The 17,689-nt window shown below is 44.0% G+C and overlaps 1 protein-coding gene across 1 annotated transcript in view; it reads left to right on the top strand.

The window, feature by feature from the left end:
* LOC135549982 (genetic suppressor element 1-like) overlaps positions 1–17,689 on the top strand; it is a 446,019-nt gene that overhangs the window by 126,967 nt on the left and 301,363 nt on the right. The window contains 1 exon segment of the mRNA XM_064980399.1: positions 1,586–1,748. Coding sequence (XP_064836471.1) covers positions 1,586–1,748 — 163 coding nt within the window.

The raw sequence follows: 17,689 nt of genomic DNA, 5'->3' as shown, positions 1-17,689 counted from the left end.
TGTCTCTCTGTCTGTCTCCCTGTCTCTCTGCTCCATCTCCCTGTCTATCTCTCTGTCTGTCTCCCTGTCTCTCTGTCTGTCTCCCTGTCTCTCTGCTCCATCTACCTGTCTATCTCTCTGTCTGTCTCCCTGTCTCTCTGTCTGTCTCCCTTGTCTCTCTGCTCCATCTCCCTGTCTATCTCTGTGTCTGTCTCCCTGTCTCTCTGCTCCATCTACCTGTCTATCTCTGTGTCTGTCTCCCTGTCTCTCTGCTCCATCTACCTGTCTATTTCTGTGTCTGTCTCTCTGTCTGTCTCCCTGTCTCTCTGTCTGTCTCCCTGTCTCTCTGCTCCATCTACCTGTCTATCTCTGTGTCTGTCTCCCTGTCTCTCTGTCTGTCTCCCTGTCTCTCTGCTCCATCTACCTGTCTATCTCTGTGTCTGTCTCCCTGTCTCTCTGCTCCATCTACCTGTCTATCTCTGTGTCTGTCTCCCTGTCTCTCTGTCTGTCTCCCTGTCTCTCTGCTCCATCTACCTGTCTATTTCTGTGTCTGTCTCTCTGTCTGTCTCCCTGTCTCCCTGTCTGTCTCCCTGTCTCTCTGCTCCATCTACCTGCCTATTTCTGTGTCTGTCTCTCTGTCTGTCTCCCTGTCTCCCTGTCTGTCTCCCTGTCTCTCTGCTCCATCTACCTGTCTATTTCTGTGTCTGTCTCTCTGTCTGTCTCCTTGTCTCTCTGTCTCCAGCTGAGAGCTATGTTTATTTCCTAAGGCCCTGTGACCAGTGCTGTGTTTTTGTCTGGAGATGTGCGTCGCCGTCGCCGCCTGTCTCTTCCACTTGTCAATGGCCTCTTTTAAGTCCTATACCCACCTTTCCTCTTCTCCTCCTCTTCTCCTCCTCCTCTGACAGCTTCCCTCTGTTCTTCCCTCTTCTTTTCATGGTCAGCCCTTCCGCTCTTGTTTGAATGCTCGTCCCTCGCTCCGTCTCGGAAGAGGAGAGGAGCAGTGTGATGTGCATCTAAAGAGACCTGAGCTGTCTCTTTCTCCCTCTCTCTCCTTCTGTCTTTGTCTCTGTCAAGGCTCTGTCACTTCAGTCAGGGACGTGTCTTTAATACCCACTGCTGGATAGCCCCGAGTTGGCTTTTTATAGCCGTTTATATCAAAGCTGTGACAGCTGCTAAAAACGGTCCCCCGGAAGACAAGGCACCTTAGTTGTTAATGGCACTATATTATAGACACACACACACACACACACACACGCACGCACACACACACACACACACACACACACACACAGAGGGAGACAAGGCACTTGAGTAGTTAATGGCACTACCCAAACACTGTAGCAGGGTGGCTTTGAAGTCGATGGCTTTGAGTTGCTGAGCTGTCTGAAAGTGGGACAAACTTATTTAAAACTGTCTGTAATGTTTGGTGACTGTGACGTAGATATGCCATGTGCTGTGGAAACCTCTTCCTCTTGTATATTTAGATATGAGCTGTATTCAGACAGGCCAGGTACATTATGTTGATGCCAGAAGTGATGAAAGTGATTCATTTGCATGTTTTTCTATTAAAATGGTTGATTGACGTCATCATCTTTGTCTCTTCCAGACATCCAGTGTGATTGAGGGCGTGGCCAGAGTCAACAAGGAGGTGGATTCTTCATTACGTACATCAGCAGTGAGCGAATCACAATCAACGGAATCTGGGGTTGGCCACACCCCTTCTCTACCCCCCACCCTAGAGCCAGAGAGAGGAGACCGCCCACCTTCCAGTAAGTACCTTGACTTCTGACCCCTCACCTCCAAGCCCTGCTCCTGCCCTCTGTCCCCACCAAAACATTCTATTGTGTGTGGGTTAGAATGAATTACCACTGACTCCTAGGCTTTTTGTGCTGCACAAATTCTTCCATTGTCTTTTAATTTGCTCTGTTACGTTATTTCTTCTACCCCGACCTACCTTTCCCCTCCTCTCTCTACCTTTCCCCTCCTCTCTCTACCTTTCTCCTCCTCTCTCTACCTTTCCCCTCCTCTCTCTACCTTTCTCCTCCTCTCTCTACCTTTCTCCTCCTCTCTCTACCGTTCTCCTCCTCTCTCTACCTTTCTCCTCCTCTCTCTACCTTTCTCCTCCTCTCTCTACCTTTCTCCTCCTCTCTCTACCGTTCTCCTCCTCTCTCTACCGTTCTCCTCCTCTCTCTACCGTTCTCCTCCTCTCTCTACCGTTCTCCTCCTCTCTCTACCTTTCCCCTCCTCTCTCTTCCTTTCTCCTCCTCTCTCTACCTTTCTCTTCCTCTCTCTACCGTTCCCCTCCTCTCTCTACCTTTCCCCTCCTCTCTCTACCTTTCTCCTCCTCTCTCTACCGTTCTCCTCCTCTCTCTACCTTTCCCCTCCTCTCTCTACCTTTCTCCTCCTCTCTCTACCGTTCTCCTCCTCTCTCTACCTTTCTCCTCCTCTCTACCTTTCTCCTCCTCTCTCTACCTTTCTCCTCATCTCTCTACCATTCTCCTCCTCTCTCTTCTCCTTCTGTCTCTTTCTTTACATTTGCAATGCTTACCAGACACAGGCTGTCTGGTTCAGCCATTGTTTATCCTGTTGTGTGGTATTTGAATACTGTTAAGGTTATCTGCCATACTGTGAAGCTCTGCTTTCCTGGTATTGTGTCACTCCCAACAGCAGGATAGGATTGTTATCAAAGCCTCGTGGGATGTGGTGTGTACTTCCTCATAGCTGCTTTCTATTCATGAAAATTATTTCAGCAGAAGTTCCTTTCACACTCTGGATGTGTTTCAGTTCTGTGGGTTTTAAAGTAAGAGGGAGTTTCTGCCAATGTATGTTCTGACGTTCATGTCTCTCCTAAGTCTGACTGAACCTATTGAAGCAGTATCTATTCAGTATCTATTTCGTATCTGTTCAGTATCTATTCAGTATCTATTCGGTATCTATTCGGTATCTATTCCGTATCTATTCGGTATCTATTCAGTATCTATTCAGTATCTATTCAGTATCTATTTCGTATCTATTCAGTATCTATTCCGTATCTATTCAGTATCTATTCAGTATCTATTCAGTATCTAATCAGTATTTATTCGGTACCTATTCGGTATCTATTCGGTATCTATTCAGTATCTATTCAGTATCTATTCGGTATCTATTCAGTATCTATTCAGTATATATTCGGTATCTATTCGGTATCTATTCGGTATCTATTCGGTATCTATTCAGTATCTATTCCGTATCAATTCGGCATCTATTCAGTATCTATTCAGTATTTATTCGGTATCTATTCAGTATATTCAGTATCTATTCGGTATCTATTCGGTATCTATTCGGTATCTATTCGGTATCTATTCGGTATCTATTCGGTATCTATTCAGTATCTATTCGGTATCTATTCAGTATCTTTTCGGTATCTATTCAGTATCTATTCGGTATCTATTCAGTATATATTCGGTATCTATTCGGTATCTATTCAGTATCTATTCCGTATCTATTCCGTATCTATTCAGTATCTATTCTGTATCTATTCAGTATCTATTCGGTATCTATTCAGTATCTATTCGGTATCTATTCAGTATATATTCGGTATCTATTCGGTATCTATTCGGTATCTATTCGGTATCTATTCAGTATCTATTCCGTATCTATTCCGTATCTATTCAGTATCTATTCTGTATCTATTCAGTATCTATTCAGTATCTATTCGGTATCTATTCAGTATCTATTCAGTATATATTCAGTATCTATTCCAAATACTTTTTTCACAACTGCCACCAGTTTGACAGTAGTAAATGGACAACAAATACATATTGACATAGTCAAACAAATAGAAGTGTGGCAGAACGTGCAAGGGATGTTTCATGCTGAAACCCTCATATTAAACAGCAATATTCACTGAGTTGATGGTTTGTGATAAGGATAATGTTTTACAGGTTTGTCAAAAACAGTATATATATATTCTATCATTTGATTTGATTTGTTCATTTATTTTCCATGTGATTAAGCCACACAGAGGGCCAGAGATAATTACAGACACCTGTGATAATCTGAAGTACCCAATAGGGCCACGAGATGTCTTGTGATAAATTACATAAAACCCTGAAATATACCAACATTCTGGAAGTTTACTGGTAAATGTAGAAAGTTTCCAGTAATATACCTCACTCTGGGACCCTGTCTATAGTAACTTTGCTTGACTGGTTGCTGTATTCTGTCCCTATCCGCTGTCAGGGTAAAAGGTGTGTGTGTGTGTGTGTGTGTGTGTGTGTGTGTGTGTGTGTGTGTGTGTGTGTGTGTGTGTGTGTGTGTGTGTGTGTGTGTGTGTGTGTGTGTGTGTCGTGCGTGTGTGTGTGTGTGTGATCATCAGTGTGTGTGTGTGTGTGGGGGGGGGCTCAGTTCCAGCCGAAATAGCATACGCTGCTCTTAGCTGCTCTGACAGAAAGTGTCTCCTTAACTCAGCAGGTTCTTATCTGCACTCCCTGTTTCCTGTGTGATATTAGACTGCTGACCCTGATGTGTTGTAACAGAGGAACCGTGTGTGTGTGTGAGAGAGAGAGAGAGAGAGAGAGAGAGAGAGAGACATGTCTGTCCCTTAAAGTGTCCTGCGTTGGCTCGGTGCCGCGTATGTGTGTGTAACAGACCTTTGGCTAGGCCCCGGTGAAAGATTGTTTACTGTGAGGTGTGGGAGGGCTCATCTCTGAGGAGAGACGGAGAGAGCCTCATCGCTAAACATACACAGCAAGAGGAGAGAGGGATGAAGAGGAGTATTGAGATAGAAGAGAGAGGGAGAAGGAATGAGTGAAGACAGATGGACTTCAGAGTAAGAGGTGAGGGAGAGTGAGAAAATGGTGAGATGGAGACAGAGAAAAGAAAAGGAGATATGAAATAAAGAGATGGGAAACTGACATGAAGGATGAAAGGAGAGAGTGATAACTAAAGGGGGAAGAGAGAGAGATACACTGTGAAAGGGTGGAGGCTGTGCACATTGATGTGAGGAGACAGGAGCACTTTCCACATAAACGCACTGAGCTCTGAGACTGAGCTCTCTGATGGCCTACTCCAGGGCACAGACACAGACACACACACACACACACACACACACACGCACACACGCACACACGCACACACACACACACACACACACACACACACACATTCTCCATCCTTCTCACCTCATCCTTCATTGTCTCTCTCTCTTCTCTTCCTCTGTATCTCTCTCTCTTCTCTTCCTCTGTAACTATCTCTTCTCCTCCTCTGTATCTCTCTCTTCTCTTCCTCTGTAACTCTCTCTCTCTCTTCTCCTCCTCTGTATCTCTCTCTCTTCTCTTCCTCTGTATCTCTCTCTCTTCTCCTCCTCTGTATCTCTCTCTTCTCTTCCTCTGTAACTCTCTCTCTCTCTTCTCTTCCTCTGTATCCCTCTCTCTTCTCTTCTCTTCTCTTCCTCTGTATCTCTCTCTCTTCTCTTCCTCTGTATCTCTCTTTCTCTTCTCTTCCTCTGTAACTCACTCTCTCTCTTCTCTTCCTCTGTATCTCTCTCTTCTCTTCCTCTGTATCTCTCTCTCTTCTCTTCCTCTGTATCTCTCTCTCTTCTCTTCCTCTGTAACTCACTCTCTCTCTTCTCTTCCTCTGTAACTATCTCTCTTCTCTTCCTCTGTAACTCACTCTCTCTCTTCTCTTCCTCTGTAACTCACTCTCTCTCTTCTCTTCCTCTGTATCAATTCAATTCAATTTAAGGGGCTTTATTGGCATGGGAAACATGTGTTAACATTGCCAAAGCAAATAAGGTAAACAATAAAAATTAACAGTAGACATCACACATACAGAAGTTTCAAAACAATAAAGACATTACAAATGTCATATTATATATATATATATATATATATATATACAGTGTTTTTACAATGTACAAATGGTAAAGGACACAAGATAAAATAAATAAGCATAGATATGGGTTGTATTTACAATGGTGTTTGTTCCTCACTGGTTGCCCTTTTCTCGTGGCAACAGGTCACAAATCTTGCTGCTCTGATGGCACACTGTGGAATTTCACCCAGTAGATATGGGAGTTTTTCAAAATTGGATTTGTTTTTCGAATTCTTTGTGGATCTGTGTAATCTGAGGGAAATATGTCTCTCTAATATGGTCATACATTGGGCAGGAGGTTAGGAAGTGCAGCTCAGTTTCCACCTCATTTTGTGGGCAGTGAGCACATAGCCTGTCTTCTCTTGAGAGCCATGTCTGCCTACGGCGGCCTTTCTCAATAGCAAGGCTATGCTCGCTGAGTCTGTACATAGTCAAAGCTTTCCTTAATTTTGGGTCAGTCACAGTGGTCAGGTATTCTGCTGCTATGTACTCTCTGTGTAGGGCCAAATAGCATTCTAGTTTGCTCTGTTTTTTTGTTAATTCTTTACAATGTGTCAAGTAATTATCTTTTTGTTTTCTCATGATTTGGTTGGGTCTAATTGTGCTGCTGTCATGGGGCTCTGTAGGGTGTGTTTGTGAACAGAGCCCCAGGACCAGCTTGCTTAGGGGACTCTTCTCCAGGTTCATCTCTCTGTAGGTGATGGCTTTGTTGTGGAAGGTTTGGGAATCGCTTCCTTTTAGGTGGTTATAGAATTTAACAGCTCTTTTCTGGATTTTGATAATTAGTGGGTATCGGCCTAATTCTGCTCTGCATGCATTATTTGGTGTTCTACGTTGTACACGGAGGATATTTTTGCAGAATTCTGCGTGCAGAGTCTCAATTTGGTGTTTGTCCCATTTTGTAAAGTCTTGGTTGGTGAGCGGACCCCAGACCTCACAACCATAAAGGGCAATGGGCTCTATGACTGATTCAAGTATTTTTAGCCAAATCCTAATTGGTATGTTGAAATTTATGTTCCTTTTGATGGCATAGAATGCCCTTCTTGCCTTGTCTCTCAGATCGTTCACAGCTTTGTGGAAGTTACCTGTGGCGCTGATGTTTAGGCCAAGGTATGTATAGTTTTTTGTGTGCTCTAGGGCAACAGTGTCTAGATGGAATTTGTATTTGTGGTCCTGGTGACTGGACCTTTTTGGAACACCATTATTTTGGTCTTACTGAGATTTACTGTCAGGGCCCAGGTCTGACAGAATCTGTGCATAAGATCTAGGTGCTGCTGTAGGCCCTCCTTGGTTGGTGACAGAAGCACCAGATCATCAGCAAACAGCAGACATTTGACTTCAGATTCTAGTAGGGTGAGGCCGGGTGCTGCAGACTTTTCTAGTGCCCGCGCCAATTCGTTGATATATATGTTGAAGAGGTTTGGGCTTAAGCTGCATCCCTGTCTAACCCCACGACCCTGTGTGAAGAAATTTGTGTGTTTTTTGCCAATTTTAACCGCACACTTGTTGTTTGTGTACATGGATTTTATGATGTCGTATGTTTTACCCCCAACACCACTTTCCATCAGTTTGTATAGCAGACCCTCATGCCAAATTGAGTCGAAGGCTTTTTTGAAATCAACAAAGCATGAGAAGACTTTGCCTTTGTTTTGGTTTGTTTGGTTGTCAATTAGGGTGTGCAGGGTGAATACATGGTCTGTTGTACGGTAATTTGGTAAAAAGCCAATTTGACATTTGCTCAGTACATTGTTTTCATTGAGGAAGTGTACGAGTCTGCTGTTAATGATAATGCAGAGGATTTTCCCAAGGTTACTGTTGACGCATATTCCACGGTAGTTATTGGGGTCAAATTTGTCTCCATTTTTGTGGATTGGGGTGATCAGTCCTTGGTTCCAAATATTGGGGAAGATGCCAGAGCTAAGGATGATGTTAAAGAGTTTTAGTATAGCCAATTGGAATTTGTTGTCTGTATATTTGATCATTTCATTGAGGATACCATCAACACCACAGGCCTTTTTGGGTTGGAGGGTTTTTATTTTGTCCTGTAACTCATTCAATGTAATTGGAGAATCCAGTGGGATCTGGTAGTCTTTAATAGTTGATTCTAAGATCTGTATTTGATCATGTATATGTTTTTGCTCTTTATTCTTTGTTATAGAGCCAAAAAGATTGGAGAAGTGGTTTACCCATACATCTCCATTTTGGATAGATAATTCTTTGTGTTGTTGTTTGTTTAGTGTTTTCCAATTTTTCCAGAAGTGGTTAGAGTCTATGGATTCTTCAATTACATTGAGCTGATTTCTGACATGCTGTTCCTTCTTTTTCCGTAGTGTATTTCTGTATTGTTTTAGTGATTCACCATAGTGAAGGCGTAGACTCAGGTTTTTCTCTATGTTTTTGGTTGGACAGGTTTCTCAATTTCTTTCTTAGATTTTTGCATTCTTCATCAAACCATTTGTCATTGTTGTTAATTTTCTTCGGTTTTCTATTTGAGATTTTTAGATTTGATAGGGAAGCTGAGAGGTCAAATATACTGTTAAGATTTTCTACTGCCAAGTTTACACCTTCACTATTACAGTGGAACGTTTTACCCAGGAAATTGTCTAAAAGGGATTGAATTTGTTGTTGCCTAATTGTTTTTTGGTAGGTTTCCAAACTGCATTCCTTCCATCTATAGCATTTCTTAATGTTACTCAGTTCCTTTGGCTTTGATGCCTCATGATTGAGGGTCCTGTGTGGCTCAGTCGGTAGAGCATGGCGCTTGCAACGCCAAGCGTCGTGGGTTCGTTTCCCACTGGGGCCACCCATATGCAAAAGTAGTGGCCCCAGCCGACTTGTAAGTCGCTTTGGACAAAAGCGTCTGCTAAATGGGATATATTTATTGAGTATTGCTCTGTTTAGGTAGACTGTGATTTTGCTGTGGTCTGATAGGGGTGTCAGTGGGCTGACTGTGAACGCTCTGAGAGACTCTGGGTTGAGGTCAGTGATAAAGTAGTCTACAGTACTACTGCCAAGAGATGTGCTATAGGTGTACCTACCATAGGAGTCCCCTCGAAGCCTACCATTGACTATGTACATACCCAGCGTGCGACAGAGCTGCAGGAGTTGTGACCCGTTTTTGTTGGTTATGTTGTCATAGTTGTGCCTAGGGTGGCATACGGGGGAGGGAATGCTGTCACCTCCAGGCAGGTGTTTGTCCCCCTGTGTGCTGAGGGTGTAAGGTTCTTGTCCGGTTCTGGCATTTAGGTCGCCACAGACTAGTACATGTCCCTCGGCCTGGAAATGATTGATTTCCCCCTCCAGGATGGAGAAGCTGTCTTCATTAAAATATGGGGATTCTAGTGGGGGGATATAGGTAGCATACAGTAGGACATTTTTCTCTGTTAGGATAATTTCCTTTTGAATTTCTAGCCAAATGTAGAATGTTCCTGTTTTGATTAATTTAATGGAGTGAGTTAGGTCTGCTCTATACCAAATTAGCATACCCCCTGAGTCCCTTCCCTGTTTCACACCTGGTAGTTTGGTGGATGGGACTACCAGCTCTCTGTAACCTAGAGGGCATCCAGTGGGTCTGTCTCCTCTATACCAGGTTTCTTGCAGGATGACAATGTCTGTATTACCGATTTCTTTGGTGAAGTCCGTGTTTCTGCTCTTCAGGCCAAAGGCAGATGACCTCAGGCCTTGGATATTCCAGGATGAAATAGAAAAGGCTTTTTGTTCCATAAAGTGTCCAATGTTGTTGGTCGTGGTTTGGCCTCAGGCCAGTAAGTGTGAGCAGAGCCTGCTGAGCATCTGGTACATGCCATTGGCTTGGGCGAGTGTGAGAGTGGGGGTTGGGACTGTTTGCCCGCTCACTACCTGGGCGTATGTGTGGCTTCCATGTTGAGGCCCTCTTTGCGGGGTGGGGTGCATGGGGTGGGCAGGAGTGGCATAGGTCTGATCTGAGGGGACCTAAATGGGGTGTGGGCATGGTTGACGTGGGGGGGTGTTGATTGGTTGGGGTAGGGGTGTGGATGTGTCTGGGTGTGCCGGTGGTCTGGATGTAATTCCTCTTGGCGTGGGTCCTCTATGTGTAGGTCCAGGGGGGGGGGGGTCCTGCAGGTCTGGGAGGGTGTCTCGCTGGTCTGGGTGGGGTGTCTATTGATCTGTTGCTCCTGTGTGAAGTGTTGGGGATACGTTTGAGAGCGATGTCCTTATCTCTCTCTCTCTCAATTTCAATTCAATTCAAGGGGCTTTATTGGCATGGGAAACATGTGTTAACATTGCCAAAGCAAGTAAGGTATATAATATGTAAAGTGAAATAAACAATAAAAATTAACAGTAGACATCACACATACAGAAGTTTCAAAACAATAAAGACATTACAAATGTCATATTATATATATATACAGTGTTTTTACAATGTGCAAATGGTAAAGGACACAAGATAAAATAAATAAGCATAGATATGTGTTGTATTTACAATGGTGCGTGTTCTTCACTGGTTGCCCTTTTCTCGTGGCAACAGGTCACAAATCTTGCTGCTCTGATGGCACACTGTGGAATTTCACCCAGTAGATATGGGAGTTTTTCAAAATTGGATTTGTTTTCGAATTCTTTGTGGATCTGTGTAATCTGAGGGAAATATGTCTCTCTAATATGGTCATACATTGGGCAGGAGGTTAGGAAGTGCAGCTCAGTTTCCACCTCATTTTGTGGGCAGTGAGCACATAGCCTGTCTTCTCTTGAGAGCCATGTCTGCCTACGGCGGCCTTTCTCAATAGCAAGGCTATGCTCGCTGAGTCTGTACATAGTCAAAGCTTTCCTTAATTTTGGGTCAGTCACAGTGGTCAGGTATTCTGCCGCTGTGTACTCTCTGTGTAGGGCCAAATAGCATTCTAGTTTGCTCTGTTTTTTTGTTAATTCTTTCCAGTGTGTCAAGTAATTATCTTTTTGTTTTCTCATGATTTGGTTGGGTCTAATGGGGCTCTGTAGGGTGTGTTTGTGAACAGAGCCCCAGGACCAGCTTGCTTAGGGGACTCTTCTCCAGGTTCATCTCTCTGTTGGTGATGGCTTTGTTGTGGAAGGTTTGGGAATCGCTTCCTTTTAGGTGGTTATAGAATTTAACTGCTCTTTTCTGGATTTTGATCTCTCTCTTATCTTCCTCTGTACCTCACTATCTCTCTTCTCTTCCTCTGTAACTATCTCTTATCATCCTCTGTATCTCTCTCTCTCTTCTCTTCATCTATATCTCTCTCTTCTCTTCCTCTGTATCTCTCTCTTCTCTTCCTCTGTATCTCTCTCTTCTCTTCCTCTGTATCTCTCTCTCTTCTCTTCCTCTGTATCTCTCTCTCTTCTCTTCCTCTGTAACTATCTCTTCTCATCCTCTGTATCTCTCTCTCTCTCTTCTCTTCCTCTGTAACTCTCTCTCTCTTCTCTTCCTCTGTATCTCTCTCTCTTCTCTTCCTCTTTATCTCTCTCTCTCTTCTCCTCCTCTGTAACTCTCTCTCTCTGTTCTCTTCCTCTGTATCTCTCTCTTCTCTTCCTCTTTATCTCTCTCTCTCTTCTCTTCCTCTGTATCTCTCTCTCTTATCTTCCTCTGTATCTCTCTCTTCTCTTCCTCTGTATCTCTCTCTTCTCTTCCTCTGTAACTCTCTCTCTCTTCTCTTCATCTGTATCTCTCTTCTCTTCCTCTATAACTCTCTCTCTATGTTCTCTTCCACTGTATCTCTCTCTCTTCTCTTCCTCTTTATCTCTCTCTCTCTTCTCTTCCTCTGTATCTCTCTCTCTTCTCTTCCTCTGTAACTCACTCTCTCTCTTCTCTTACTCTGTAACTCACTCTCTCTCTTCTCTTCCTCTGTATCTCTCTCTTTTCTCTTCCTCTGTATCTCTCTCTCTCTTCTCTGCCTCTGTATCTCTCTCTCTCTCTTCTCTTCCTCTGTAACTCTCTCTCTCTCTTCTCTTCCTCTGTATCTCTCTCTTCTCTTCCTCTGTATCCCTCTCACTCTTCTCTTCATCTGCATCTCTCTCTTCTCTTCCTCTGTATCTCTCCTCTTTCTCTGTATCTCTCTCCTTCTCTTCCTCTGTATCTCTCTCTTCTCTTCCTCTGTATCTCTCTTCTTTTCCTCTGTAACTCTCTCCTTCTCTTCCTCTGTAACTGTCTCCTTCTCTTCCTCTGTCTCTCTCTCTTCTCTTCCTCTGTATCTCTCTCTTCTCTTCTCTTCCTCTTTATCTCTCTCTCTCTTCTCTTCCTCTGTATCTCTCTCTTCTCTTCCTCTGTATCTCTCTATTCTCTTCCTCTGTAACTCTCTCTTCTCTTCCTCTGTAACTCTCTCTCTTCTCTTCCTCTGTATCTCGCTTCTCTTCCTCTGTAACTCTCTCTCTGTTATCTTCCTCTGTATCTCTCTCTCTCTTCCTCTGTATCTCTCTTCTCTTTCTCTGTATCTCTCTCTTCTCTTCCTCTGTAACTCTCTCCCTCTGTAACTCTCTCTTCTCTTCCTCTGTATCTCTCTCTTCTCTTCCTCTGTATCTCTCTCTTCTCTTCTCTTCCTTTGTATCTCTCTCTTCTCTTCTCTTCTCTTCCTCTGTATCTCTCTCTTCTCTTCTCTTCTCGTCCTCTGTATCTCTCTCTTCTCTTCCTCTGTATCTCTCTCTTCTCTTCTCTTCCTCTGTATCTCTCTCCCTCTCTTCTCTTCCTCTATAACTCTCTCTTCTCTTCCTCTGTATCTCTCTCTTCTCTTCCTCGGTATCTCTCTCCCTCTCTTCTCTTCCTCTGTGTCTCTCTCTTCTCTTCCTCGGTATCTCTCTCCCTCTCTTCTCTTCCTCTATAACTCTCTCTTCTCTTCCTCTGTATCTCTCTCCCTCTCCTCTTCCCCTGTAACTCTCTCTCTCTTATCTTCCTCCTTAACTCTCTCTTCTCTTCCTCTGTATCTCCCTATCTTCTCTTCCTCTGTAACTCTCTCTCTTCTCTTCCTCTGTAACTCTCTCTTCTCTTCCTCTGTAACTCTCTCTTCTCTTCCTGTGTAACTCTCTCTTCTCTTCCTCTGTATCTCCCTCTCTTCTCTTCCCCTGTAACTCTCTCTCTCTTCTCTTCCTCTTTAACCCTCTCTTCTCTTCCTCTGTATCTCTCTCTTCTCTTCCTCTGTGTCTCTCTCTTCTCTTCCTCTGTATCTCTCCCTCTCTTCTCTTCCTCTGTATCTCTCTCTTCTCTTCTCTTCCTCTGTATCTCTCTCTTCTCTTCCTCTGTAACTCTCTCCCTCTCTTCTCTTCCTCTGTAACTCTCCCTTCTCTTCCTCTGTATCTCTCTCCTTCTCTTCCTCTGTATCTCTCTCTTCTCTTCCTCTGTATCTCTCTCTTCTCTTCTCTTCCTCTGTAACTCTCTCTTCTCTTCCTCTGTATCTCTCTCTTCTCTTCCTCTGTATCCCTCTCTTCTCTTCCTCTGTAACTCTCTCTTCTCTTCCTCTGTAACTCTTCTCTTCCTCTATCTCTCTCTTCTCTTCCTCTGTATCTCTCTCTTCTCTTCCTCTGTATCTCTCTCTTCTCTTCCTCGGTATCTCTCTCCCTCTCTTCTCTTCCTCTATAACTCTCTCTTCTCTTCCTCTGTATCTCTCTCCCTCTCCTCTTCCCCTGTAACTCTCTCTCTCTTCTCTTCCTCCTTAACTCTCTCTTCTCTTCCTCTGTATCTCCCTATCTTCTCTTCCTCTGTAACTCTCTCTTCTCTTCCTCTGTAACTCTCTCTTCTCTTCCTGTGTAACTCTCTCTTCTCTTCCTGTGTAACTCTCTCTTCTCTTCCTCTGTATCTCCCTCTCTTCTCTTCCCCTGTAACTCTCTCTCTCTTCTCTTCCTCTTTAACCCTCTCTTCTCTTCCTCTGTATCTCTCTCTTCTCTTCCTCTGTGTCTCTCTCTTCTCTTCCTCTGTATCTCTCCCTCTCTTCTCTTCCTCTGTATCTCTCTTCTCTTCTCTTCCTCTGTATCTCTCTTCTCTTCCTCTGTAACTCTCTCCCTCTCTTCTCTTCCTCTGTATCTCTCTCTTCTCTTCCTCTGTATCTCTCTCTTCTCTTCTCTTCCTCTGTAACTCTCTCTTCTCTTCCTCTGTATCTCTCTTCTCTTCCTCTGTATCCCTCTCTTCTCTTCCTCTGTGACTCTCTCTTCTCTTCCTCTGTAACTCTTCTCTTCCTCTATCTCTCTCTTCTCTTCCTCTGTATCTCTCTCTCTCTTCTCTTCCTCTGTATCTCTCTCTTCTCTTCCTCGGTATCTCTCTCCCTCTCTTCTCTTCCTCTATAACTCTCTCTTCTCTTCCTCTGTATCTCTCTACCTCTCCTCTTCCCCTGTAACTCTCTCTCTCTTCTCTTCCTCCTTAACTCTCTCTTCTCTTCCTCTGTATCTCTATCTTCTCTTCCTCTGTACTCTCTCTCTTCTCTTCCTCTGTACTCTCTCTTCTCTTCCTCTGTAACTCTCTCTTCTCTTCCTCTGTATCTTCTCTTCCTCTGTAACTCTCTCTCTTCTCTTCCTCTGTAACTCTCTTCTCTTCCTCTGTAACTCTCTCTTCTCTTCCTCTGTAACTCTCTCTTCTCTTCCTCTGTATCTCCCTATCTTCTCTTCCTCTGTAACTCTCTCTCTCTTCTCTTCCTCTGTAACTCTCTCTTCTCTTCCTCTGTATCTCTCTCTCTTCTCTCTGTGTCTCTCTCTTCTCTTCCTCTGTATCTCTCTCTCTCTTCTCTTCCTCTGTAACTCTCTCTTCTCTTCTCTTCCTCTGTAACTCACTCTCTCTCTTCTCTTCCTCTGTATCTCTCTCTCTCTCTTCTCTTCCTCTGTATCTTTCTCTTCTCTTCCTCTGTAACTCTCTCTCTCTTCTCTTCCTCTGTATCTCTCTTCTCTTCCTCTGTATCTCTCTCTCTTCTCTTCCTCTGTCTCTTCTCTCTCTCTCTTCCTCTGTAACTCTCTCTCTCTCTCCTCTGTCCTCTCTCTCTTCTCTTCCTCTATCTCTCTTCTCTTCCTCTGTATCTCTCTCTCTTCTCTTCCTCTGTATCCCTCTCTCTCTTCTCTTCCTCTGTATCTCTCTCTCTCTTCCTCTGTTCCTCTATCTCTCTCTCTCTCTTCTCTTCCTCTGTATCTCTCTCTTCTCCTCTTCCTCTGTAACTCTCTCTCTTCTCTTCCTCTGTACTCTCTCTCTCTTCTCTTCCTCTGTAACTCTCTCTTCTCTTCCTCTGTACTCTCTCTTCTCTTCCTCTGTCTCTCTCTTCTCTTCTTCCTCTTCTCTTCCTCTCTCTCTTCTCTTCCTCTGTATCTCTCTCTCTTCTCTTCCCCTGTAACTCTCTCTTCTCTTCTCTTCCTCTTGTCTCTCTCTTCTCTTCCTCTGTATCTCTCTCTTCTCTTCCTCCTCTCTCTCTTCTCTTCCTCTGTATCTCTCTCTCTCTTCTCTTCCTCTGTAACTCTTCTCTTCTCTTCCTCTGTATCTCTCTCTTCTCTTCCTCTGTAACTCTCTCTTCTCTTCTCTTCTCTGTATCTCTCTCTTCTCTTCCTCTGTATCTCTAACTCTCTCTCTTCTCTTCCTCTGTCTCTTCTTCTCTTCCTCTGTAACTCTCTCTTCTCTTCCTCTGTATCTCTCTCTTCCTCTGTAACTCTCTCTTCTCTTCCTCTGTAACTCTCTCTCTCTTCTCTTCTTCTCTCTCCTCTCTCTCTCTCTTCTCTTCCTCTGTATCTCTCTCTCTTCTCTTCCTCTCTCTCCTCTCTTCCTCTGTAACTCTCTCTCTCTCTCTCTCTCTCTCTCCTCTCTCTCTCTCTCTCTCCTCTGTATCTATCTTCTCTCTTAACTCTCTCCCTCTTCTCTTCCTCTGTAACTCACTCTTCTTCTTCCTCTGTATCTCTCTCTGTTCTCTTCCTCTGTATCTCTCTTCTTCTCTTCCTCTTATCTCTCTCTTCTCTTCCTCTGTAACTCTCTCTCTCTTCTCTTCCTCTGTATCTCTTCTCTTCCTCTCTCTTCTCTTCCTCTGTCTCTCTCTCTCTTTCCTCTGTAACTCTCTCTCTCTTCTCTTCCTCTCTCTCTTCCTCTGTATCTCTCTCTCTTCCTCTGTCCTCTCTTATCTTCCTCTGTATCTCTCTTCTCTTCCTCTGTATCTCTTCTCTTCCTCTTAACTCTCTGTCTTCTCTGTCTTCTCTTCTCTCTATCTCTCTCTCTCTCTCTCTTCTCTCCTCTCTCTCTTTATCTCTCTCTCTTTCTTCCTCTGTATCTCTCTTCTCTTCCTCTGTATCTCTCTTTCTTCTCTGTAACTCTCTCTCTCTCTTCTTCCTCTGTAACTCTCTTTTCTCTTCTCTTCCTCTCTCTCTTCTTCTCTTCCTCTGTAACTCTCTCTCTCTTCTCTTCCTCTGTAACTCTCTCTCTCTCTTCCTCTCTCTCTCTCTTCCTCTGTATCCCTCTCTCTCTCTTCATCTGTATCTCTCTTCTCTTCCTCTGTATCTCTCCTCTTCTTCCTCTGTATCTCTCTCTTCTCTTCCTCTGTATCTCTCTCTCTCTTCTCTTCCTCTGTACTCTCTCTTCTCTTCCTCTGTAACTCTCTTCTCTTCCTCTGTCTCTCTCTTCTCTCCTCTGTATCTCTGTTCTCTCTCTTCCTCTGTATCTCTCTCTCTCTCTTCTCTTCCTCTGTATCTCTCTCTTCTCTTCCTCTGTATCTCTCTCTCTTCTTCCTCTGTATCTCTCTCTCTCTCTTCCTCGTAATCTCTCTCTCTCTTCCTCTCTTCTCTGTAACTCTCTCTCTTCTCTTCCTCTGTATCTCTCTCTCTTCTCTTCCTCTGTATCTCTTCTTCTCTGTAACTCTCTCTCTCTTCTCTTCCTCTGTATCTCTCTCCTCTGTATCTCTCTCTTCTTCCTCTGTATCTCTCTCTTCTCTTCCTCTGTATCTCTCTCTTCTCTTCCTCTCTGTATCTCTCTCTTCTCTTTCTCTTCCTCTGTATCTCTCTCTCCTCTCTTCTCTTCTGTCCTCTGTATCTCTCTCTTCTCTTCCTCTGTCTCTCTCTCTCTCTCTTCCTCTGTATCTCTCTCTCTTCTCCTCTAACTCTCTCTTCTCTTCCTCTGTATCTCTCTCTTCTCTTCCTCTCTCTCTCTTCTCTTCCTCTGTCTCTCTTCTCTCTGTTCTCTGTCTCTCTCTCTTCTCTTCCTCTGTACTCTCTCTTCTCTTCCTCTGTCTCTCTCTCTCTCCCTCTGTAATCTCTCTCTCTCTCTCTCTGTCTCTCTTCCTCTCTTCTCTCTCTTCTCTCTCTCTCTTCCTCTGTAACTCTCTCTTCTCTTCCTCTGTATCTCTCTTCTCTTCCTCTGTATCTCTTCTCTTCCTGTATCTCTCTTCTCTCCTCTGTATCTCTCTCTTCTCTTCCTCTGTCTCTCTCTTCTCTTCCTCTGTAACTCTCTCTCTTCTCTTCCTCTGTAACTCTCTCTCTCTTCCTCTGTATCTCTTCTCTCTGTGTAATCTCTCTCTCTCTCCTCTGTATCTCTCTCTTCTTCTCTTCCTCTGTAATCTCTCTCTCTTCTCTTCCTCTGTAACTCTCTCTTCCTCTCTCTCTCTTCTTCTCTGTATCTCTCTCTTCTTCTCTTCCTCTGTAACTCTCTCTTCTCTGTATCCTCTTCTTCTCTTCTCTCTCTTCCTCTATCTCTCTTCTCTTCTCTCTTCCTCTGTCTCTCTCTTCTCTTCCTCTGTAACTCTCCTTCTCTTCCTCTGTATCTCTCTTCTCTTCTCTGTTCTCTCTCTTCTCTCTCTAACTCTCTTCTCTTCCTCTGTATCTCTCTCTTCTCTTCCTCTGTAACTCTCTTCTTCCTCTGTAACTCTCTCTTCTCTTCCTCTGTAACTCTCTTCTCTTCCTCTTCTCTTCTTCTTCCTCTGTATCTCTC

Source organism: Oncorhynchus masou, chromosome 1 (genome assembly GCF_036934945.1).
Source record: "Oncorhynchus masou masou isolate Uvic2021 chromosome 1, UVic_Omas_1.1, whole genome shotgun sequence".
Lineage (NCBI taxonomy): Eukaryota > Metazoa > Chordata > Actinopteri > Salmoniformes > Salmonidae > Oncorhynchus > Oncorhynchus masou.
Note: the sequence above shows the minus strand (reverse complement) of the source record. Positions and strands in the feature narration are given on the sequence as shown.